At 36.3% G+C, this 21,429-nt stretch overlaps 1 protein-coding gene across 5 annotated transcripts in view; it reads left to right on the plus strand.

Annotated features, from left to right (window-relative positions):
- Positions 1–21,429, plus strand: part of DLG2 (discs large MAGUK scaffold protein 2) — a 985,669-nt gene that overhangs the window by 602,346 nt on the left and 361,894 nt on the right. For all 5 annotated transcript variants that reach the window (XM_059492069.1, XM_059492046.1, XM_059492054.1 and 2 more), the window contains one exon: positions 15,549–15,599. In XM_059492069.1, coding sequence (XP_059348052.1) covers positions 15,549–15,599 — 51 coding nt within the window. The remainder of the gene's footprint in view (positions 1–15,548; positions 15,600–21,429) is intronic.

Below are 21,429 nucleotides of genomic sequence, written 5' to 3' on the forward strand. Positions count from 1 at the left end.
AGGGAGGGAGGGAGGGACATTCAGAGTCCTGGCATGTGTCTTCCCAAGTCAAGCTCTTCTAGAGATGGCTGAACACCTGCCTGCCCATGGGAAGCAGTGAACTAACTCCTTGTTTTCCATTGTTTGTGGCTTTTGCTTTCCCTATCAAACTGTCGTTATCTCAGCTCACAAGGTTTTTACTTTTGATCATTCCAATTCTCTCCCAGTCCTGCTGGTAGAGGAGTAAGCAGCTGTTTGGGTTTTGGCTGCAGGCTGGGATTAAACCACAACAATGACTATAGATGATTAGCAAATTTTTGAGGACAGTGGTAATATAAGACTAAAAAGAAATTTTGGTCTAAGGTTACAGGATCTGATTTTTTACAAAAGTAGGAAACTCATGGAGTTTGGGTTTTTTATTAATATTATATATAAATATATTAAAATACCATCATGTAGGTATGTATATTTTTTCCATTGACTTTTCAGAATAAATTTGTTGCTTTTTTCCTAATTAGTTTGATCATAGTCTTGAAAGTCAGATTACACACCTTATTATCTCTAATGACTTATGTTTTTCCAGATTCTTAACCTGCAGTTTTGTTTATTCATACTAATCTTTCAGCCTGTCATTAATGTGAATTGCAATGGAAAAGTTAAAGCTGGTAGAGCTCTGTGCAAGTCTTTTAAAGCTGCATTGGCTTGGCTTGTCTGTTTTGGCCCTTCAGTTATATCACAGCATTTTTTTTGCCCTGGCAAGCAGTGCTGTATTCTGCATTGTTTCTGCAGTGGGATAAGACATTTTTTTCTTTTATAACAGCAGTATTGACAGGCTTGATTTAAATAATGTTTATAAAATATTTTTTGATCATTAGTGAAAATGGTTCTTCAGAACACAAAACTAATGAACTAATATAAAACAGCTCACCTTAAACATGCAAAAATGGAAAACTTTTCATCCTGCTCTCTGATGACCTAAATGGATTTTAGTGTAACAGCATAAAAAAATATTCTGCCACTGTTGAAAACCCAAAGCAAAAGTACAGAATGGACCTTAGTATTTACTTCACCTTTATTTCATACCCAATCTTTTTCTACCTGAAAATAAATTTATTTCCAACCTTTTCTTTTAAAAGATACTGTTTAAAAAGGAAACGTATTTTAAAGAAGGGCTAGAGTGATTCTGAAGCAAAAAATGTGATTTTTTTCATGTGTTTTGCTTTAAAATTATGAATGCATTTTTAATATTTAAGTCTTCTCAAAGGCATAATTTTAATTAAGGAAAAAAACTTTCAAGTAAAGTAGCTTCATTATTTTAGGGGATTTCTTTTATTTTCTGTAGGAATGAACACTACATTGCCTATTTGAGTGCTATGTATTATAATACATAAAAAATCAAAAAGCCTTCATTGTGTCTGGATATAGGTAGAGTTACTAACATCCTGACAATCCAACAAGTAAATGCATCCCTTGGTCATGTATCTAATTATTCCACTTCTATTCTCTGAAATTATAATACTGTCCATTTTCAATTGCCTATGAATAATGCTGGACTTCAGATTCAATCAAGGAGTTCTTTCCATGGATGTTTGAAATGTTGCAATTAGCAGACTGGGAGAGAGGAGCATATTGAACTGTAGAGATCACATCCTGCACTCATTTGTGTCCCATGGCTTCAGGTGACTCAACATAGGGAGTGTGTAATGCTTCCTGCTTTTTGGATTTAGAGTGCAAGTACTTCAGCATTGCAGTCCAGATCATGGGTGTGCATTTATCAGTCTTGGTTCTAACAGTCTCAAATTTGTAAAGCAGACTTTTTGACAAAAAAACTGCCCTTGCCAACAGGTTTTTGGATGCCCACTATTGAATCCTTTGGGTGACAATGTAATAAATCCCTTGAAAGAGGTACAGTGCTTTGCTTTTGCAAAACCTGTTCTTGCTGGGCCACTCTTATCCATGTTGCCTCTGCTGGGGGAAGCCAGCCAGGCATTGCCCTGTCTGGCATTTTCATCACTCTGAGAAAAATCATATATACCATAAATATGTGGGTGTGTGGGTGTTCACATACCCCTCCTCTACAGCCATCTATACTTAATTTTTAATTTGCCTGTGATGTTGGCACTGCAGAATGCAGTGTATGCCTGTTAAAGTTTTTTGAAGCACTTGGAGATCTGAGGCAGCCTTATATTACATGGACCAACCTGACCTAAATCACAAGTCATTTGAATTTGGTTTTGTCATTCTCTGCCTAGCCCTGAATTAGTAATTCCTCTTGTATAAGCTTTTATATATTATGCTACCAGGGCTAACCTTACTGGTTATTGTAGCAGCCGGCTAAAGTCAGTTGAGTTGGTAGGTTTGCAAGGATCCAGTAGCTAACATAATCAAATATGCTTTTGTAGTACAATTCATGGTCTTAAACCATCAAGCCCATTGTCTTTTTCATAAAATACTTGATTAGAATATATACATAGATATATATATATGTATGTATGTATGTATGTATGTATGTATAAAATTAAGATGCATGGCAGGGAGATCGGAACTGGATGATCTTTAAAGTTCCTCCCAGCCCAAACCATTCTGTGATTCTAGGAAGCTGATAAAGCCCTTCAACTACACACGGCTTTTTTTCCATAGCAATAGCTTTATTTTAAGTTACTTTGTCGTGAAGTTAAAGTTCTGAAGTGATTTGGGAAACAGCATAAAGAATGCAAGTGAACAACTACTTACTTACAGATTTTTTGTTTTTTTTAAATTCAAGACAGTGGGACTTGTATTGGTCAGCATTTACTGTATTAGAAAGGTACAGAACTTAACTGAAAGCCATTGTAAAAAAAATTAAAGAAGATCTAGCACAGATGTCATCATCTTAATGGTTTTAATTATACTAAAAGAAGAAAGCTTTTCTTTTTCATAAGACTTCATTTTGGAGGATTTCAGATTAATTGCTGTCAGAGACAGATGTGTTCCTTTGACCTTGGATAATCTAAGAAGTAAAGAGAAAGTGACTGCTCGGTATTGAAGAGAAAGCTTGTTTAGATGAAAAGTGGGACAAAAAAATCTTGCTTTCATGTTTTATTGGACACATGATGGTTTGATTATAATGGGTTTTTCACTTATTTAAGATGAAGTATGTCTGTAATTTGTTATACAAGAACTCTTCTTTGTAATTTTAACAATATTTATTTTTTTAATGTGTAGAATTGTTGAATATTTTGCTTTGCAAACTACCTGTTAAAGTTCAGCCAAGGCAAGGTTCTTATCCTGGCAGCACGTAATGCAACATCAGTAACAGCAATGGATAGAAAATATACGCTTAACTTGTGATCTTTTAGGTATTGTTCTTAATATTATTCACTGTGTTTTTCATAGCAGCATTTTCCTGTTATTTATGGATACTTTCTACAAATTTTAGAATAGCTAGAGTGTGTTCTTGCTCATTCCCTACAACAATATTAAAAAGATCTCAAAGGAACGCCATTCTCTTTTAACAAAATTTCGAAGTTAGCCATTTAAATGCTCATATTTTCCCCCATTATTAGCCAGGTATTCGCTGATCCATGCTGTAAAATTAACACAACTTCAACACAGTTTCAGCAAATATTGTGAAGTCCCTACTGTTGCAAATTGTGTGTGTAGACATTTTGGGAATGTGAGTTATTGCTGATCCACATTTTACACAATAAAACCTGACGCTACTTTTAATGGTGACTCAGACTTGATAGTAAGTTACATTTTTAATCAGTGGTTAGATGACCTAGAATAGAGGAGAAAACCCAAATATGCCGCAGATAATATCTGTTTTCCCGATCTTAGATACTGCAGCCCTCATAATTTTGTGTAGAAAATTGGCTTAGTTTGAAGGTAATAGAAAATAAAGATTCCTACATGAAATAAATTTCCACTTGTTGAGGTATTAGTAAAGAGAAATAACAACTGAAGTGCATTTCTTTTGTATCTTACATTAACATATTCATTCAGTTGTCAAGTAATTTGTGCCTGTAAATTTTTCTGCATAGAGATGACAAGAGTTTAAAATTCTGGATTCTTTTTAGTCATAAATTATTTGTGCTGAGTGTGTTATGTTTTATGTTTGCTAGGCTGAAACATTTTACTGAATATTGGCAATATTGCCAATTGAATGTTGGCAAACATTTTGCTGAATGTTGTTCTTTGCTCAGCTTAAGGGAGCATTAATGTGGTCATAACAAAAGTAATTTTGTCTTTTGTAATCTTGTCTTTCTTGCAAAGCCTAAGTCCAAATTCAGGACTTACGCTTTGCAAAGGTGATGGCAGCGTGTGCATGGTACACTGTGAGTTTATCTTGATACTACTGAGCTATACTAATTTTCAAATAATGTACACAGTGCAAGGTTGATTAATCACTTAGATTTCACCATAGTCTTCCTCTTTAGTAGAAGCAGATATGTGGTATCTTCATAGTGTTCTTTCTTATTCTAAAAATACTGAAAGTCCTCAACTGTCCATATGACCTTTTGGTCTTTCCCTAGAGGAGAAGTATAATTTGCAGCTGGTGCTTTCAATAGTGTTTAATTTCTTTTTAGAAGCATTGTGTACTAGTTTATAGTTTGTTTGTAAACTAAGTCAGAGAAATGTTCTTTCCTTCCCCAAGAATTTGAATTTCATGCCGAAGGACACAAATATATTCTAGTTAGTGAAACTTTTTTCTGTGTATCTTGGAATTGTTGAAAGATACTAATCTTCCTTTCAAAATAAGGATCAATCTTCAGGAGCCATCCTCATGTCTTGGGGAGACTGATCTTATCAATAAGGCAGGTTGGTCCGAATTGGGTATCCCTGTTTCAATCGTGTCTCAATGAACTTTGTCTCTATATGTAGATCTACTGAAAGAAAATAAATTATACTTTACTTTCTCCCCAGTTCTTTAATTCCACATATTTTTGATTTTTGGCTGTAGCTAAAATCAAGTTTGTTTATATTTTGTAGAAATTCCCCTGCTTTACGAAAGTTAAAGCTTTAATATTGTCCTCCATCAGTTACACTTTGAGACCAGTTTCTTATTTCCAGATATTTTCTAGCCATTTTTCTTTCCCTGCTGTTTCTTGGTGAAGAATGATTCAAGAAGATTGTAAGAACAGCTTTTCCTGTCACAATAATCTTTCTGCTTGGGTGAAGTAGGAGATACATAGCAATAAGTCCGCAAAGATTTTTTTTTCTTGGTTTAGCATCACGTTGAATTGATTGCTGGCAATCACCCACTGCTTGTGGGCACCTTGATGCACTCCAGCTGCTGGTACCACAGACACAGAGCCTCTTAGCCAAGAAAATAGGTAAAAATGGACTTTAATAGAAGACATGACAGAAGATGTTCAGCAGGCACAGGGCTCAGACAGGGAAATGAACTGACCAGCCTTGTCTACTTGTGACTGGCCCCCTTTATCCACTTGCCCCTCTGTTTTCTTGTACTTCTTCCTCTCTACTTCTAAACCACATCTATTCTTCCCTTTTCCACACCTTTTATTCCTCACCTGAACATCTCCTAAGTCTTGTTGCAATGCCAAGATGCTTGTTCCTGCATCCTGCCAGTGTCCCAGCCCCTCAGACAGTGATGTGCTCCTCAGGCTGCAAGGTGTCCCCCAGCTGACCCACAGTGCTGGGTGTCACCCTGAGCCAGGGACTGAGCCTCCCTGGGAGAGGAAGGGTCTCTGCCAGGGTACCTCCACCTGCCCTGGTGCCTCTCTGCTTGTGGGGGTATGTGTGTCCACACCTTTGATGGGCTTATGGCTCCTGTGATGAGCCCAGGATGAAGCAGAAATAAATTTAATCCTGAAAAATAAGTTTTCTGTGGAGCAGACATACTGGAGCATGTACAGTGTAGTAATGGCAAGTAAAATGTCTGGTTAGTGGCCTAGTGCATATTGGAGCATTTGATGTCCAGGAGAAGATTTGTACACAAATTTATCTGTGATTGTTAATGGCCACAAACTTCATTGCATATTGTTGAAATAGGAACTGGAATACTTTCCTCATCTCTGCTGCCAAATAATTCAGCTCTGATGTGGAAATTAAAGGTTTCATTATGTCAGGAAACCTATGGAGAATATAATAAAGATACTTCATATAACTGGTAAAATGTACTCTACTTCTGGAAACAGATGATGAAATACTTGACATTTTAAAGTAGTATTGCGTGACATGAAACATTTTCAGAGTACTTCTGTGTTGCAGTTGTGCATTTTAGTGTAGTAAAAATATTCTTAGAGTACCACATTTCTTGTACCATAGGTCTTTTCATCACTGCTGGCTTATAGCACTGCGATCTTTTTGTGTTGTTTTAAAGAGGATTATGTGTCAGCAATTTTCTCAAGCTTTCTTTTGGCTTTCCTCAGTTTTTTAGTAAAGCTTCTCTCATCTCTGCTGTTATACATTAATAGGTACTCTTGAAAATAACGTCTTTTTTTTAGAATACTGCGGCAATGCATAGAAATTACTTTCAGAGTGACTTTCAAGTTTAATATTTCATTATTGTGTCAGAAATTAGATTGATTGAAGGCGGATGAAAGTGATTTTTTCCTCTCTCCTTAGATTTAAGTTGAAAGAATTTTTGTGAAAAACTCAAATTCCCTTGAACTGATGCAAACCAATTTTTCCTACCAAGAAAGCTTGAGAAGTATTTGGGATAGTTTGCCGAATATTGGCTAGGCTTAGATTGGGACTGGTGATGATCAGTTAGGCTGTGTTAGCTTCTTCTCCGTGTTTACATGGTTAATCCCTGTGAACAGCAGTTACATCAGTTTTCTTTCCTTGAGCTTGGGAGGAGGAGCAGAAAACCACTGGTTTTGTCTCAGCCATTCAAAATGTCTTTTTTTTTCTTTTTTCTTTTTTTTTCCTTCAGCAAAATTAATTGGGTATGAGGGAGCTGTTCCGCTATGCTTTCAGTAGTAGAGTGCAGAGGAGTATGGCTCCCTTCCCTTACATACACTAAAGATTTTAAAAGAAACAGCAAATCCTTCTGCTGCTGTAAAAATACTTGTAAAGCAACTGAGTCATGCATAAAAAGCTTGTCCTGTTGAATCCATATTGGTTTATAAATGTGCATGTACTTTATGTGTGTGCATATTCCTTATTACTCATTTTTACTATTAGTGCAGGCATTTCCTTCACTCTTCCAGGGCTGCTTCCTCCTGCAGGTGTAACTACATCCCATGGATTAGTACCTGCAACTTCAGTTACACAAGCTTCAGTACAAGCCCAGTGACACCAGTGGGATTGCACCAGGGCTGCTGACAGTAGAGTTTAGCCTTCAGTGCTTATGCTAGAGTTAACACATAAGAACAAAAGAACCCAAAATAATTCACTGATTGTGATTTATTTTTTTATATGTGAGAGAGCAGTGAAAGGAGTATTAACTCTCAAAGCTAAGCAAAGGTACCGGTAGATAATTTTAGGCACAAATATATGAGTCAGAGTATGTTCCTGTTGAGCAAATTGTAAGAGATTAGATTATGTTGGTTGTATATTTATTTATTGAGGAAATATGGTGTACCTATTATGCCTATTACATATATCTCGTTATATAATGGCTATATAAACATGTCATGGATACCAAAGAATGAAGTTAATTAGTGCTGTTCTTTCCTTGCCTAAAATTTTGCCAGTTAGTATGCTACTGATTTTTTCCCTAAAACTGAGAAAAATATATTACTCATGTTTAAATGAATCAAACTTAACCCATATGTAATAATTTCTGCCTTTTAAACACTCTTACAGTTACCAACTTTTAAAATCAAATTATGCAATTTGAAGTATTAAACATTTTTAAAATTACTTTTTAAGTCCCATTTTGCTAGTACTTTATAATCTTCGTTGATGAAATAAAGTGAATCAAGCAACAGCTATTTTCCATTTTTATGTATATTTTTCATGGAATGATAGATTACACCAGAAAAATAATTTCTAGAAATTTCTGAACTGTTCAAATTTTTTGAAAGGTTTGATGGATTTTCTTCCAAGTCTGAAATACAGCAGAGATAGAAGAACCCAACAAACTGAGTGTTTCTGATAACTCAAATATTACTGTGTCAGCAATGGCAGAAGCACAGAAGAAAATAAGAGGTACAGGGATTATGAGCTTCTGAAGCTGTATAGTAAATTACCTGAATTATTCAAGAAAGAATGTGATTTTATGGGAAGAAATTGCTGCATCCAGTTCTCTGGAATGTACGTTTCAAGTTTCTGCACTGATACATGTTCTAAGTTTAAGATACAAAAAGATGAACTTTCATAGAATCAGAACTGTTTGGAAGGGACCTTAAAGATCACCTAATTCCAAACACCCTGTCATTTTTTTAAGAAATAATTTTTTTTAGGATACAAATACTGCAAGTCCAGAGTTTCCCCATATAGTCAGTGGGCAAGCAGGTTCTTAAACAATTCCATCCAAAGGCTAAGATGCATGGCATAAATCACCCCCCTTGATTCTTCTCTCCAGTACCTGTATAAAAACCCAAAACTTAGATCACTTCCTAACTTGGATGTCTACACTTAGATAGGTAATATGATGGTATATTAATTTCTTTTAGCATAAGGGAGAAGGTTGCAAGTGCCAAAACTGAGCTGTGCACTCTTCTTCTTTCGTTGTGACTAATTTTGTACAAGGTGGAAGTGCTAGCCTAAACAGAATTTGCACACAGATGTAATTTCACTTCCATTTACTGTGAACCCCACTTGAAATCATGATCTCTTCTTTTATCTGCTCCTGCATTAGGCTTATAAATCTAGGAAGTTTGTGTTGAGTCTGCATTAGCTGTATCAAGTGCTTACACTTAAAATAGTGCTTCCATCATGAACAAAACAAAGACGTGAAGTAAAAATTGATGGCTCATTGTAAACCCTACAAAATAATAAGAATAGCTTGGAGAAGTCATCAATTTTTTTTTTTTTTTCATACTGTAGAAAGTGCCAGCTCTCTGGTGACAAAGCAGCTAAAAATAAGTAAATCTAAATTGTTCCTGAATAGCAAAAAGGATTATGAGGAGTGAGCAGGGGAAACCAGAAAAGAATCCCTTATTTTGACAAGGTCTTGAAACTATGGTAAAGCAGGTGAAGCATTAGTGGAAAGAATCAAGGAGCATGGAGTTTATGAATGGCTTAAGAGGAGTCATGGGAGAAAATTGTTTCAAGTTTAGCTGGAAAAGATGAAAAGATAGAAAACTAATAATGAATAATGCTTTGGATGAAGTGGGATTAGATAAAGTAAGTTTAAATTGATATGTGTGTGTGTGTGCATCTGTGTGTGAGAGGAAAACATAACTAATTGGGGAGGTAACAATAAGGAAGAAAAAAAACTGAAAGGAATTAAAATCACAGCTCGGGGATTGTGATTCAAAGTAGACAAGAAAAAACTACTGCTCTGAACAAAATATGAGAAGTGGGGTAGAGTAAAATAAAATTGCAATCTGGCAATCAACCAAAGAGTGATAATACCCATCTACGTGCTAGATGGGTATTTTCTCCAAGGGAATGAAAACAAGAAAAGCCAGGATAACACTGAGAGAGGCAGAAAGAGAAAAGGGTGAGTATTGTGACAATTATTGGATAAGAGGCTGAATAAAAATTAGGTCCTGAAGGATGTAAGAGACATCTAAAAAGAAAAGAATGAGAGAATATAGTACCCTTTGAGCAGGGTACAAGTTAATCATGACTGCAGATATTTGCAGGTGTTGACCAAGAGCTGGATTTGGCTTCTTGGAGCTCTGCTAATTATGTGTTGAGGGTAATATCTTCCCTAAAGGATGTACAGTGGCTGGTGCTTGAGTCCTTCCTAAGTATCTGTGGAAGGATCCACAAAGATCTATTCCTGATAAAGTATAAATTTCTTTGAAAACCTTATAGTTTTTTATTCTTCAGTCTTCTCACCAGAAAAGTCATATTACAACAAGAAAGTTTTAGGTAATGGTAAATTTTGATTCAAAAATTGAGCATATTTTCCTTGTTTCCTAAAGGAAGCCTGAGTAAAAAGAAGGAAATGGGCTTAGTTATGCGCTATATTTTATAATGGATGTGGCATATCTCGCATAAATAGTCCATAAAATGCACTCACTCACTTAGATAAAGACTAGCATGAAAAACTTTCTGGCAGCCTTTTTAGGACAGCTTGAAAATGCAAAGTCATCACATTTGAATGAAAGAAATCAGGAGAGTGTTTTTTGTAGGTTTATATGCAGTAAGAAAGGAAACTTCAAATGGTTTTGGAAAGCAATATCAAAAGAACAGCTTTCCTTTGACAATTAATAAAGAAATAACCCAAATCTGGATTCATCAAAGGGCTAAATAAAGATCACTCTTTAGCTTTTGTGGCAAAATAGAAATTGTGAAAGGCTGTTTAATACTTTCTAGCCAAATGGGCTTGCTGTTTCTGAAATGTAAAATAACATGGTCTAGAGGAAGATATCTCTTCCAAACCAAACAATTCTATGATTCTCTGAATTTGTGACCATCTTAATTATACAGCCAACTGGAAATTTCTGAAGGGCAAATATATCCTGAAGTTACTTGTACAACAAGAATTTGGCAATCTTGTATTCTGGTGAGGTTTGGGTGATGAGACAACTGGTGAAACCAAAGGAGCAAATTTTGCATGTTGAATGAAAATCAGTGTCAGGATAGTTATCTTCCCATGCATATGATAGCAGAAGTAGAAGCAGCAGTCTTCTTTCTTGCAGTTTTCTGAAAAACAATACCCAATTAAATATGATTAAAATTAGTTTTGCTTGAAATAAAAGTCTACAGATGTAATTTTTAGGCAAAACAATCTCTTCTTGAAAATTAGACTTAGCATAACAAATGGCTCTGATGGCAGTTTTTATTAGAAAGGATAGATCCAGGGGTTTTGAAATCTTGCAGTTGAATAAACTGTATGTTTTGATTAGATTGTTCCTGCTGTCGTAATACAGTTCTTATCACTAAAATTCATGTAATGAAATATAAACCTTATTGAGTGGATGCAGTTGTAGTAGGATAGAAGTATAGCAAGAAAGAATTCTGCAATGTTTACATTTCAAGTGTAAACAAGTCCATCAAATCAAATAATTTCAGTAGTAGAATAAAATAATATCAAATTACAGTTGTTATTATGAGAAAAAATATCTTAAAAAGTATTAATGAAGTGGCAGAATATGTGTCAGACAACGAAAACCCCAAAAGAATGCTTGTCTCAAGGATTTCAGGGATTTAGCATAATCTGTAGAGCTGATTTTTTCAGTAAGGGACTACTTCAGCTGCTTATGTCACCCTTAAACTGCAGTAGAGAAACTTCCTGAAAAGTTAGGAATCTTCACATAAAGAAACCAACAAATCTGAGTTTGTCAGGTCCTTACTTTGTCATTCTGTATGCTGGGCTTCAGATTTTTCACAAAATTGTGTATAAAAACCTCTCTACCTGTTTCTTATTTCTCACTCTCCTGAAAGTAAGTGTCGCTGAAGATGAGTAGTGCTTTCTTCTTAGAGAGGTAAGTGAACTCTAATAGCAGTGAGAGTTTGCCAGGAAATCTCTCTTGAATGGTGGAGTCTGGATAGTTACCGTACATTATGTCTCTCTTTGTTAAAGACATTTCCTTGTCAAATGTTTTGGTGAGTCCTCTAGAGTGCTGCTGTAAATGAAAGGTAACTGTTACCTTGCCTTTGGGGGAGATTCTTTTAAACACTGGGGCTTAATTAACTTTTGGTAACTTACTCAAGAAGGGCTGTGCATTCATCTCACTCTGGATTATGAACATATGTAAGGTCAGGAGGCTGAGAACTTTCTTGCATTACAAGTGTGTGTTGGCTGTGCAGCAGAGGTCCTCAAAATTATCTAAAAATTTCATGGGCATCTGCTCTCATGTAGCACTTTTACATTTTGTTCTGGTCAACAGTACCTTTTTTCTTCTCCTGGAAATGCAAGTTCCTGGATGACATACGTGATGATTCCAGCTCCTGTGCCCTGGAGAAGGGATGCAGTTGGTTGTGTCCTCCCATGGACTTCATGTTGTGTACCCCTTACCCATTTCTGCTGCAGTCTGTGGCCCTTTGCTGTCACAGGTGCTGTTGAGCATCTTTCTCAGAAGAGTTCAACAGCACTCTTGAACTGTCTCTGATGTCTCTGGTTTGGGACACCAAAATCAGTGACAGTGTCCCAAATCAGAGACAGAAGCCAAGAGTGCTGTTTCTTGGCTTTTGCAGAAGGGGAAAGATTGAGTTGTTCCTTGTGGATATCCTTATAGGTTGGGCTTGTGGGAGTAGTTACTGGATATCATGCCAGGCATGTGCTGCCAGTTACAGGTGCAGACAAGCCTGAAAAAGCAATTGGAAAAGCTGCTAAACCGGAGATCTGGCCTTTAAGTGGTGCATAATTATAAAAGATTTACGGCATCCCTTAAGCAGAAATTTGTTACCAGTCTATAGCCAGGAGAAATGCAGAGAAAACAAATTTAAGGCAAGTGCTCACCTAACTTCACACATCATTTTTAGAATCTCTTTGTACATAGTGAAAGGAAATATCCGGGCACAATTCACCTCACCTACCTGAGGTTTTTAGCAGAGGATGAAATTAATTAAGACCTTCACCTGTTTTTACTTACTTGAGTATAGAGTTTTTACTTACTTGAGTATAGAGTTAGATGACTACCTCACATTTCAGCATTATAAATGTAAATTTTGCTTGAGATTATATATATCTGTCATAACAAGCTTGCACTGCGGGAAGCTGAGAAAGAATTTTTCCCAAACAATTGTAAAATGCTGATGGTTTCTTTGATTGTGGAGAAGAGAAAACAGAATGAAAATGTTTGTAGTTTTTCATAGTTATCAAAAATCATGGAGGCTGTAGTAAATTTTGCTTTTTCTTTTTGCTGCAATCTGATATAAAATCAGGATTAGAAAAGTCATGCAAAGAGGGACACAAGAGTAGGTTGCCGCTACTTGTAATGAATGGAAGGTGCAGGTTCAGACAGCTTGTTGCTACTTTGACAGGCAGACTGTCAAGTTAAAATGTACAAAAACAGAGGGTATGTCCATATGCTGCTAAATGAGAGCACCAACAAGCCAGTTGCAGTGCTGGAGCCATGATTCTCTTTCTGCTTAAGTGTTGGCTCACTCCTTGGCCATTTGCTTCCAGCAGGCTCCAGACAGAAACAGCCCTGAGCACTGAGACTTGGCTGAAAACTGACTATAATTTAGCAGTGTAGGTGCAGCCAGAGAGTCTAAATGTGGAGTTTAATGGTGCTAGCAATGAGTGGTACTGCATAAAGCAACATTCCACCTGCCTCAGGTGGGTACAGTATCTTATTGGATGCTTTAAGAAATAATTGCATTGGTTTGCTGAGCAACCAGCGAAACAAACAGGGCAGTGAACGGTATATGCAGACATGTATGTTTAAATAACAAAAGGAGCTGGATCAAGATCAGCTTTTTAATTCATGTCACCCCTGCTGCTATGGAGCCTGACAATGGATCTCTGCTGCAATTAATTTTGATGTGAATTGAAGGCATTTTCAGAATCGCCACTGTGGAGGATAATAGAAACCCCTCAGATGGTCATAAGCAAGATACCGTTTGTGTGCAAATACAAATTGAGTATTCAGCTTGTGTTTTCTCCTTTCATCTTTCTACAGAGGTTGCTCACTTCTCATATCCCTCTTTTTCCCATTTTGCTGCACTAATGAGTTTTTAATGCAAAGGAAAAGCGATTATAAGCAGTGAAGCAAAGACAGCTTTATAGAGCAAGACTGAGGAATTGAAGGCATACATCAGAGCTATCCAACAACCTGAGATGAAAGAGAAGTTCATGAAAACAGAGACATATAGATAGCTTTGATTTCATTATCATTAGACAAGAAAGGACAAAAAAATGGAATAGCTATAAAGATCTTCATGTGTAGTAAGTTGCCTGTATTAGTAAAAGAGTCTGTGTAGAAAGCATTAAAGTGATAACATTGGTCAGGAATACATCCTGTAGTAAAATTGTTTTGTTCATCTGTGGTGTAAGTGTAATGTGATGTGATTACCCAATCCTAATAAACTAAAAAACCAAAATATTATGCACGTATTAAATATTATATTCATTGATGCTGTGTTTTCCTGCAATTGTTAAGCATGAGTTGTTTGTTTGGACTTTTCTCTCTCTTTCCTTTTCAACACAGATTCTGGAGATTGTATTTCTATTACTGATGTCATGGTTTATCACATCTTGAATTGTAAACAAATTAAATAGTTGGTGGATTTTAGAGGAAGCTTTTGTTTGGCAGATACATGTACCTTGTTAAAATATTCACAGGGGAAGTGCCTAATTACATTTGAAAGGTGCTTGACGAGATAAAGAATTATTTATATACAGTGTTTTATGATTGCAGTTAGGAATCTAATACAGAAAATTAGCAGTTGGGAGTGGGGAGGAGTGATAAATGTTCATGTTTTGAGGAATAACAAGTTTGTTCCTCCAAGATGAAGTCAATCCCAATCCTTTCCTTTAGTTTAGGTCTTTTTTTTCATTAAGTATAAATTAGGTAAGACACTAAAGCAAAGCTATTTTCCAAGGCATATCCCATCATTACAGAAACTAAAACAGCATGATTAATAAATTTTTCTAATAATTATTTTTCTTTTTTTTTTAATCAATATTTTCTGGCCAAGTCAAAAATTGCTGACTAGTTGTATGGAAGTGATACTTTGAAATTCTTCTGAGATTTTAATGATAGATATATTTTCATTGCTCTGCAGTTTACCTGCAATACAGTGAACCTTTGTAGCATTCTCAGATGCTCTACTCTACCCATTTAAGAAATGAGAAAAGGGAGAAAGGTATGTTAGGTGAGTTGCCTGGAGTGACAAAAATAATCTGTGTCAGACTGGAACAAGGTTTTGGAATACTGCTTAAATCAGTGTCATCTCTTCAGCTGATAGATTTTTTGTCCAGCACAATCTATTTTGGTGCTTTACATTTTGTAGTGTAATTTATTTTGACACTGGGATTCAGCATAGGAATTACATTAACATTCTGTGCCTTTCTGCCATTCAGCTGTCTCTTGCAAAGGTTCTCTGTCATGTTCTTGCCCTAGGTTAATATAGTAAACAAGATGTATTTCAGTGTGTGTATCAGTGAGTAATTTTTACATAAGTACTGTGAATTTCTTGTCTGGTTTTGTATTTCAATGTGAATTGGAGCTGGTAAGACAATGCATAAGTAACTTTTCTTCTGTTGTGAGAATATTAGAAGCAGGTCTTCTATTTTGACTTGAAACTATTACCTTGGAAACTATTTAAACATTGGCATAAAGTCCACAGAGATGTTTTAACAAATATCAGTTTTATTACATTGGTGATTTATATAGCCATTACATACTGAACTTTTACTATTTTCAGTTTATAGGCTTGACTATGCCCCCCCAAGACAAAACGGAGTTAAGTATTCAGTACTTTAGAACTCCTCAGCTCTATGTTGAAAAATGTGCTTCAGTAAACCAATGATACTGAAACAGCTATACAGTATGCCTATGAAGTTACCTTCCATGTGATTTAAAGAATTTTCTTATTTTATTTTTCTTTAGGTCAATGGAACAGAAATTGAATATGAATTTGAAGAAATTACTTTGGAGAGGGTAAGTACAATTTATTCTGTCTTATAGGAAAAATACAATCTGTAATAAAAATAATGTGATTAATTATGAAATTAAATTTGGTTAAGAATAAATTTGTTTACATTTTGAATAAAGGCACCCACTGTTTATTCTAAACTGTAAAAATGTGAGTGATACAACAGGTAAGTTTTTCACACTATTAAGAAGTTTATGGTTTAGCTACTTGCATTCAAAATGCTTTTCTTCCCCATAACCCTTGTCAGTGCTCAGTTGGGTGTTTGGTTGTTATGAAGACCGTCTATGACTTAGTAACTCCCTTTTTAGCTTGTCAACTGGAATTGTGGAATGTTTTTGCTTTAAAAATCTTTGTTTTCCTGGCATATGTGCATGATAGCGGATGTGTAGTGTTATACTATAAAAGAAGAATTTCAAAAGGGTTTTTAATGTTCAAGTGGCTACATGAAAGCTGTAGACCATATCTATGCTTAAAAGATATGCTTATTCAAAGGCTGAATTACCTGAGCTGTAATCAGGGCTTGCAGTGAAGGCCTTTGTCTGAAGGCTTCGTTGGTAATGTAGCACCAAAAGCAAAGCCATATGTGCTGTACCATGTCTCCCTGGATTTGGTGGTTTTTCCTTGCCTTTTGGTTATGTAGCTGTTGTCTTACAGTGCTGACTTTGACACAGATCGAGGCCATATGGGCCATGTAGGGTGTGAAGAAGTCTTAGCTTTGTAATATGTCAGAATGCTTACAAATCTGCTTTCTAACAGATGCAAGAATGTCATTGCTGAATTCCTGTAATGTTCTACCAACATCTTGGGAATATGAAGTTTTTCCATCTTGAAGCACAGTTCATCTTCTTTCCATAAAATGATTGAATGGAAGGCCAGATTTATCAAAATATGGTTGATGCCATGTGAACAAATGCCTCTAAGGTGGCAAATTACCATTAAATTAGATACTTAAACGATAAAATTCACTGCGCTTTTTCTGCATATAATATTTTTAATTGTCCAGGATAATGAATTCCATAACCATTAAACATAAGGGGATACAAGTTTATGTTCTCATTGATTTGCTCTCTCAGGCAAATTGTGAAAGAGCAATGTATCTTTTTATCATAGCCATCTTCTTAACAGATAACATATAAGGTTATAGGCACTTTTCCTCTACTGCCTCCCAACTTACTCACGCATCACAAGTTATTCATTGGACTAGAGTTTCCAAAGGTCACTGAACAGAAAACAGAACACATGCCTCCTGGGTGATATTTTGAAAAGCACTTTATTTTTAACAGATGTGTAAGTTATCAGTGTACATGCTGCAGAACGGATGGGATTTGCATCTCCTGTACCTGTCAGATGCGGATAATTGGTTATTCATAGTGCAGGGTAATATCAGCTAAAGGCTGAACAACAATAGCAAAAAGAGATACAGATCTTAATGGACAATGTTTCAGTTGTTTTCTTGATGATGCTGGATCTGTGGCTTCTGATTACTACTGCTTGAAATGTTCTGTCACATGTATCAGTGTTTTGTCTCAAAGGCAGGGTACTGTGTCTGCTGGTTTTTGTGTGAGATATAAAACACAAGTGATTGCCTTTAAATAGCTGTCATTTATGTTAGACTAAAAGTGTTTTCAGAAAAGAAGACATTCTCCATCTTGATTACCAATTTTCTTCCACAAAACTGCTTTTAAAAATTAGAGGGAAATCATCTCTCTATTTAATGGCAAAGTTGCAAAATATATTAAGATTTCTGCTGCTGAGAGAGGAAAATGTAGTTTGTCCATATCAAACAGCTGGTAATAAACATTACATTTTGGTCCAGTTGTTCAAGTCACAGAATTCTGCATCATCAAAACCATCAAAGATTTTCTTAATGAAATTTATCCACATTTTTAAAGGGTCAGTATGGTTTAAAGATTATAAGGTGAAGAAAAAAAAAGGTGTATTAGGGAAAAAGCATTCTTACTTACCTTTTTTTAAATAATAGAATGAAAGGGAAGGTGTTAAGGGACTGATGACTTCAGAGCACTTCCCAGTCTCTACACTGTTAATTTAATTATTAGGAGATCACCTTCATCCATAGGTGACATGTATTTGTGCGACCTATTCCTGAAGAGAATTACTGGTATTGGTGTGAACCTTGCCCCAGTGTGAAGAGATGTCCCCCTCTCTTGGGGTAAAATAAGACTACTGTGTGCATGTTGGCAGAAAGTGCCCAGTGTGGAGCTGGAGAGCAAACCATCAGGGTCTCAAAAATGCCAAGAGCAAACTGTGCTAATGGTCTGGTGGGAAGAACAGTTCAGGACTTGCTGAGCATGCCCAAGACCTTGCTGGTGTACCAGGAAGTTGACTGCAAAGTTACAGGGGGCGTTTGAAGAAAGCTTTTTAAAAAAAATTTTCTGTCTTTGAAATGCTGTTATTCAGTTGTTTCTATTTAAAATGTTGTGCCCTAGTTTGCAGTTAAAAAATACTTGGGGATTTGAGATTAAAAGGCTTCAGAGAGACTTGACATAGACAATTAATTTGAGGCAGATCCACCTTAAATCTGTGATCAGTGGTGCTTCCAAGAGTTAAAGAAGTTGTAAGTACACCCCTGTCAGCCTTCTCTTTGGTGGGTGCTCTTATCCTTTTACTCTTCAGTTGTGCCAGCCACTTATCAGGTACCTTCACCAATCTCTGAGCTCACTGTTCATTTAGAGCTCTCATAAGGAGACACTTGAATAACAGTTACAGAGTTCAGAGAAATCAAACAAATTCTCTTATGCTGGGAAAAAAACCCCAAAAAAAAACCCCAACAAAAACCACAGTTTAAATTCCTTTTAAGACCTCAGAGAATATGTGAGATTCTCTGCTAACTTACCAGCGTAAAATACAGATATGCATGTAGACTAATACTTTGTGATTCCTAACAAAAACTACAATGCCCAAATACATACTCAGACAAAATTCTTAAAAATAAAATATTACCTTGCTCTAGCTTGGATATTAAGTACATTTTAGAAAGGAAAGTCTATATAAAATAATTAATATTAGTGCAGTGATGTTACTCTTCCATTACTGAAGGACTTGAAAATCCATACCCAGCACTATCAAGAGACTTATTTGCATTTGCAAATCAGTGGTCAGTGTAAGAGATGATCAAATAATGTCTGGTACAAAGCCTAACCAACTTTCCTAAGCTGGAGGAAAATTTTAATTGACTGACTCCTTGGTACAAGTGCTATGCTTGGAGGCAGATGCTGAAGATTTTAACAGAGGTTGGAATATCAGGCAACATAAATACTTACCCGGAAAAATAGTTAAGAAAGACAGTGGGTCACTTAATGATTGATATCGGATTCATGCTGAGTTCAACATCTGAGTTCAGATCTCGGAACCTTTTTGCTCGTCTAACCTTGCCTGCTTTTTAGATGTTGGACAAAAAGAGGATATTTATGATTAATAGAGCTGTTTTCAATAGATTCTTTTGATGTTCCTTATGTTTTTCATTTTGTATCTGAATAAAAGAACCCTATTAGTTTTTGTGAAATAGACTGTTTGGAAAATCAAATCCTATCAACACTGGAATTAAAGGCATCTAGTTCCTAGTGCATTTGCATCCTGAGATTGACTGACCTTGGTCAGTCAATTTGAAAAGGTTGAGCTCTCACTGAGAATTTTGCCAAGGCTGAGACATGAATGAAGGGTCTCTATTTCTTTTTCTTTGATACTCCTGTGAATTTTCTGGCTGGTCATAACAATACAGGTTACACTCAGAATGTCCCTGGTTTTTAAATAACCGTATAGTTTTACAAAGTTTTTAGGAACCTGTTGTTTTGTTTCCTTCTCGCTTTTTTAGATTTCATTGCCATTGCCTATTGTCTCATTCCAGTTGAGGGAGAGACAGGTATGAATGCTTACATAGCATAATTATTTCCTTAGAAAATCTGGTTAAATATATTCATAGAATCATATTCCAAAAGAGTAAATTCCCAATGATGATTTATCAACTTGGACTGTGTTGTATTCGCTCTGATAAATTTAATCTGTACCTGCCACAGGCTCTGTTCAGTGGAGTAACTGAGAAATTTACTCTGTTTCTTCTTTCCTTTGACTTAAGAGTTCAATGACATCAAGCACCACTACGAGAAGATTTAATTTTTCTACTTGGAGATTGTCATTCTCTGAAAGACTGGGTTTCTGCATTTCACCAAATTAAAGGGCTTATTCACATCTTAACTAGAAAGGCTAAAACTAGACATTGGTGACGTTAGATTAGCTGAGCTGATTAGAATGTGGTCCTAAAAACACCAAAGGTTATGTGTCCTATCCCTGTATGGGCCATTCACCTAAGAACTGGACTCGATGATCCTTGTGGGTCCCTTCCAACTCAGATTATTGTGTGAAATTATAGTTTAAAGGCTAAAATTTAAAAATCCTGAGGAAGCAGTGGAAAAAAAAATCCTGGTACATTTCAGAAAAGAATTTATTGCAGGCCTCAGCTCTTAATTGTTTTTATACTTGTAAACCTAAGAAATAATCACTACTGGGTTATTAATCATTCTTTTTTCATCACTCATTTCCTAGATGAACATGTAGAAGTTTTCAAAGATATGAACAGCTGGAACACTGAAGAACAGATAGTATTGAATTACACAAGTATTTTAATTTGACTTGATATCTTATTTTTTATACCCATATATATCTTGTTTTGTAAAGATCACAGAATTATAGAACAGTTTGGGTTGGAAGGGAACTTTAAAGGCCATCTAGTCCAAGCACTCTGCAATGAGCAGAGACAGCTTCCCCTAGCTCAGGCTGCTCAGAGCCCCATCTAACAGTCTCTTGAATGTTTCCAGGGATAAGGCATCCACAGTTCTGAGCAACCTCTGCTAATTGTAGAAAGTGGCGTCTTTAGATGTAGGATAAATCTGCTTTTGTTTAGTTTAAACTCCTTGTCCTACATCTACAGGCCCTGTTAAAAAGAAGTCTATCCACGTCTTCCTTACAAGCCCCCTCTAGGTACTGGAAGGCTGCATTAAGATCTCCACAGAGCCTTCTCTTATCCAGGCTGATCTCCAGCTTCCTTAGCCTGTTTTCACTGGAGAGGTCCTCCAGCCGTCTGATCACCTTTTTGTCTCCTCTTCATTCAACAAAATCACATCCATCTTATGTTGGTGTCCCAGAGCTGGATGCAGCACTCCAGGTGGGGTCTCACCAGAGCAGAGTAGAGGGACAGAATCCCCTCCCTTGATCTGTTGGCCCTGCTGCTTTGATTGCAGTCCAGGATACACTCAGGATATGTCCAGCTTCTCACCATTTGCTTCTCTGTCTGGGAAAAGAGGTTTTCACTATTAGTCAGTAGTGAATCCTCTTTCTGCCTTTTTTTAAGGTCTTAGAGAGCAGTTCATGCACCAATATGCTTTGACCTCTCAGGACTGAGGCTGTAGGACACTGCAGTGCTAGGAAAATCCTCCTTTAATTGTTTCAGAAATAACAGAGAGGAAGGGAGTAGTCAAGAAATGGCCACTAGGAAAAGGTATTTTAAAAGTTTAAGAGTGTACAATGTAGATGCCTTTTGAGAGTCCACAGTGCAAAAATCAATATCCAACCATCAACAGCCCCAGTGGAGTAGTCTGGCATCTTCCAAGAGGAGAAAGTAAATCTTTTAAAGTGAGTGTCCCTCAGGTACCTGATGAGCTCCACCAAACTCAGAGTTGCTCTCTGAATGTTTATTTTTGCAGAACTGTAAATGATTTCTTTTCACTTCAAAGCTTTTTCTGTGCCCTTAGTACATTTCGTCTTTGATAGGCTTTGCCTGCTTGCTTCCTAGGTGGTAGTTACTCTTGCAGCCTCAGACAG

The sequence above is a fragment of the Ammospiza nelsoni genome, chromosome 2 (genome assembly GCF_027579445.1).
Source record: "Ammospiza nelsoni isolate bAmmNel1 chromosome 2, bAmmNel1.pri, whole genome shotgun sequence".
NCBI classification, from domain to species: Eukaryota; Metazoa; Chordata; class Aves; order Passeriformes; family Passerellidae; genus Ammospiza; species Ammospiza nelsoni.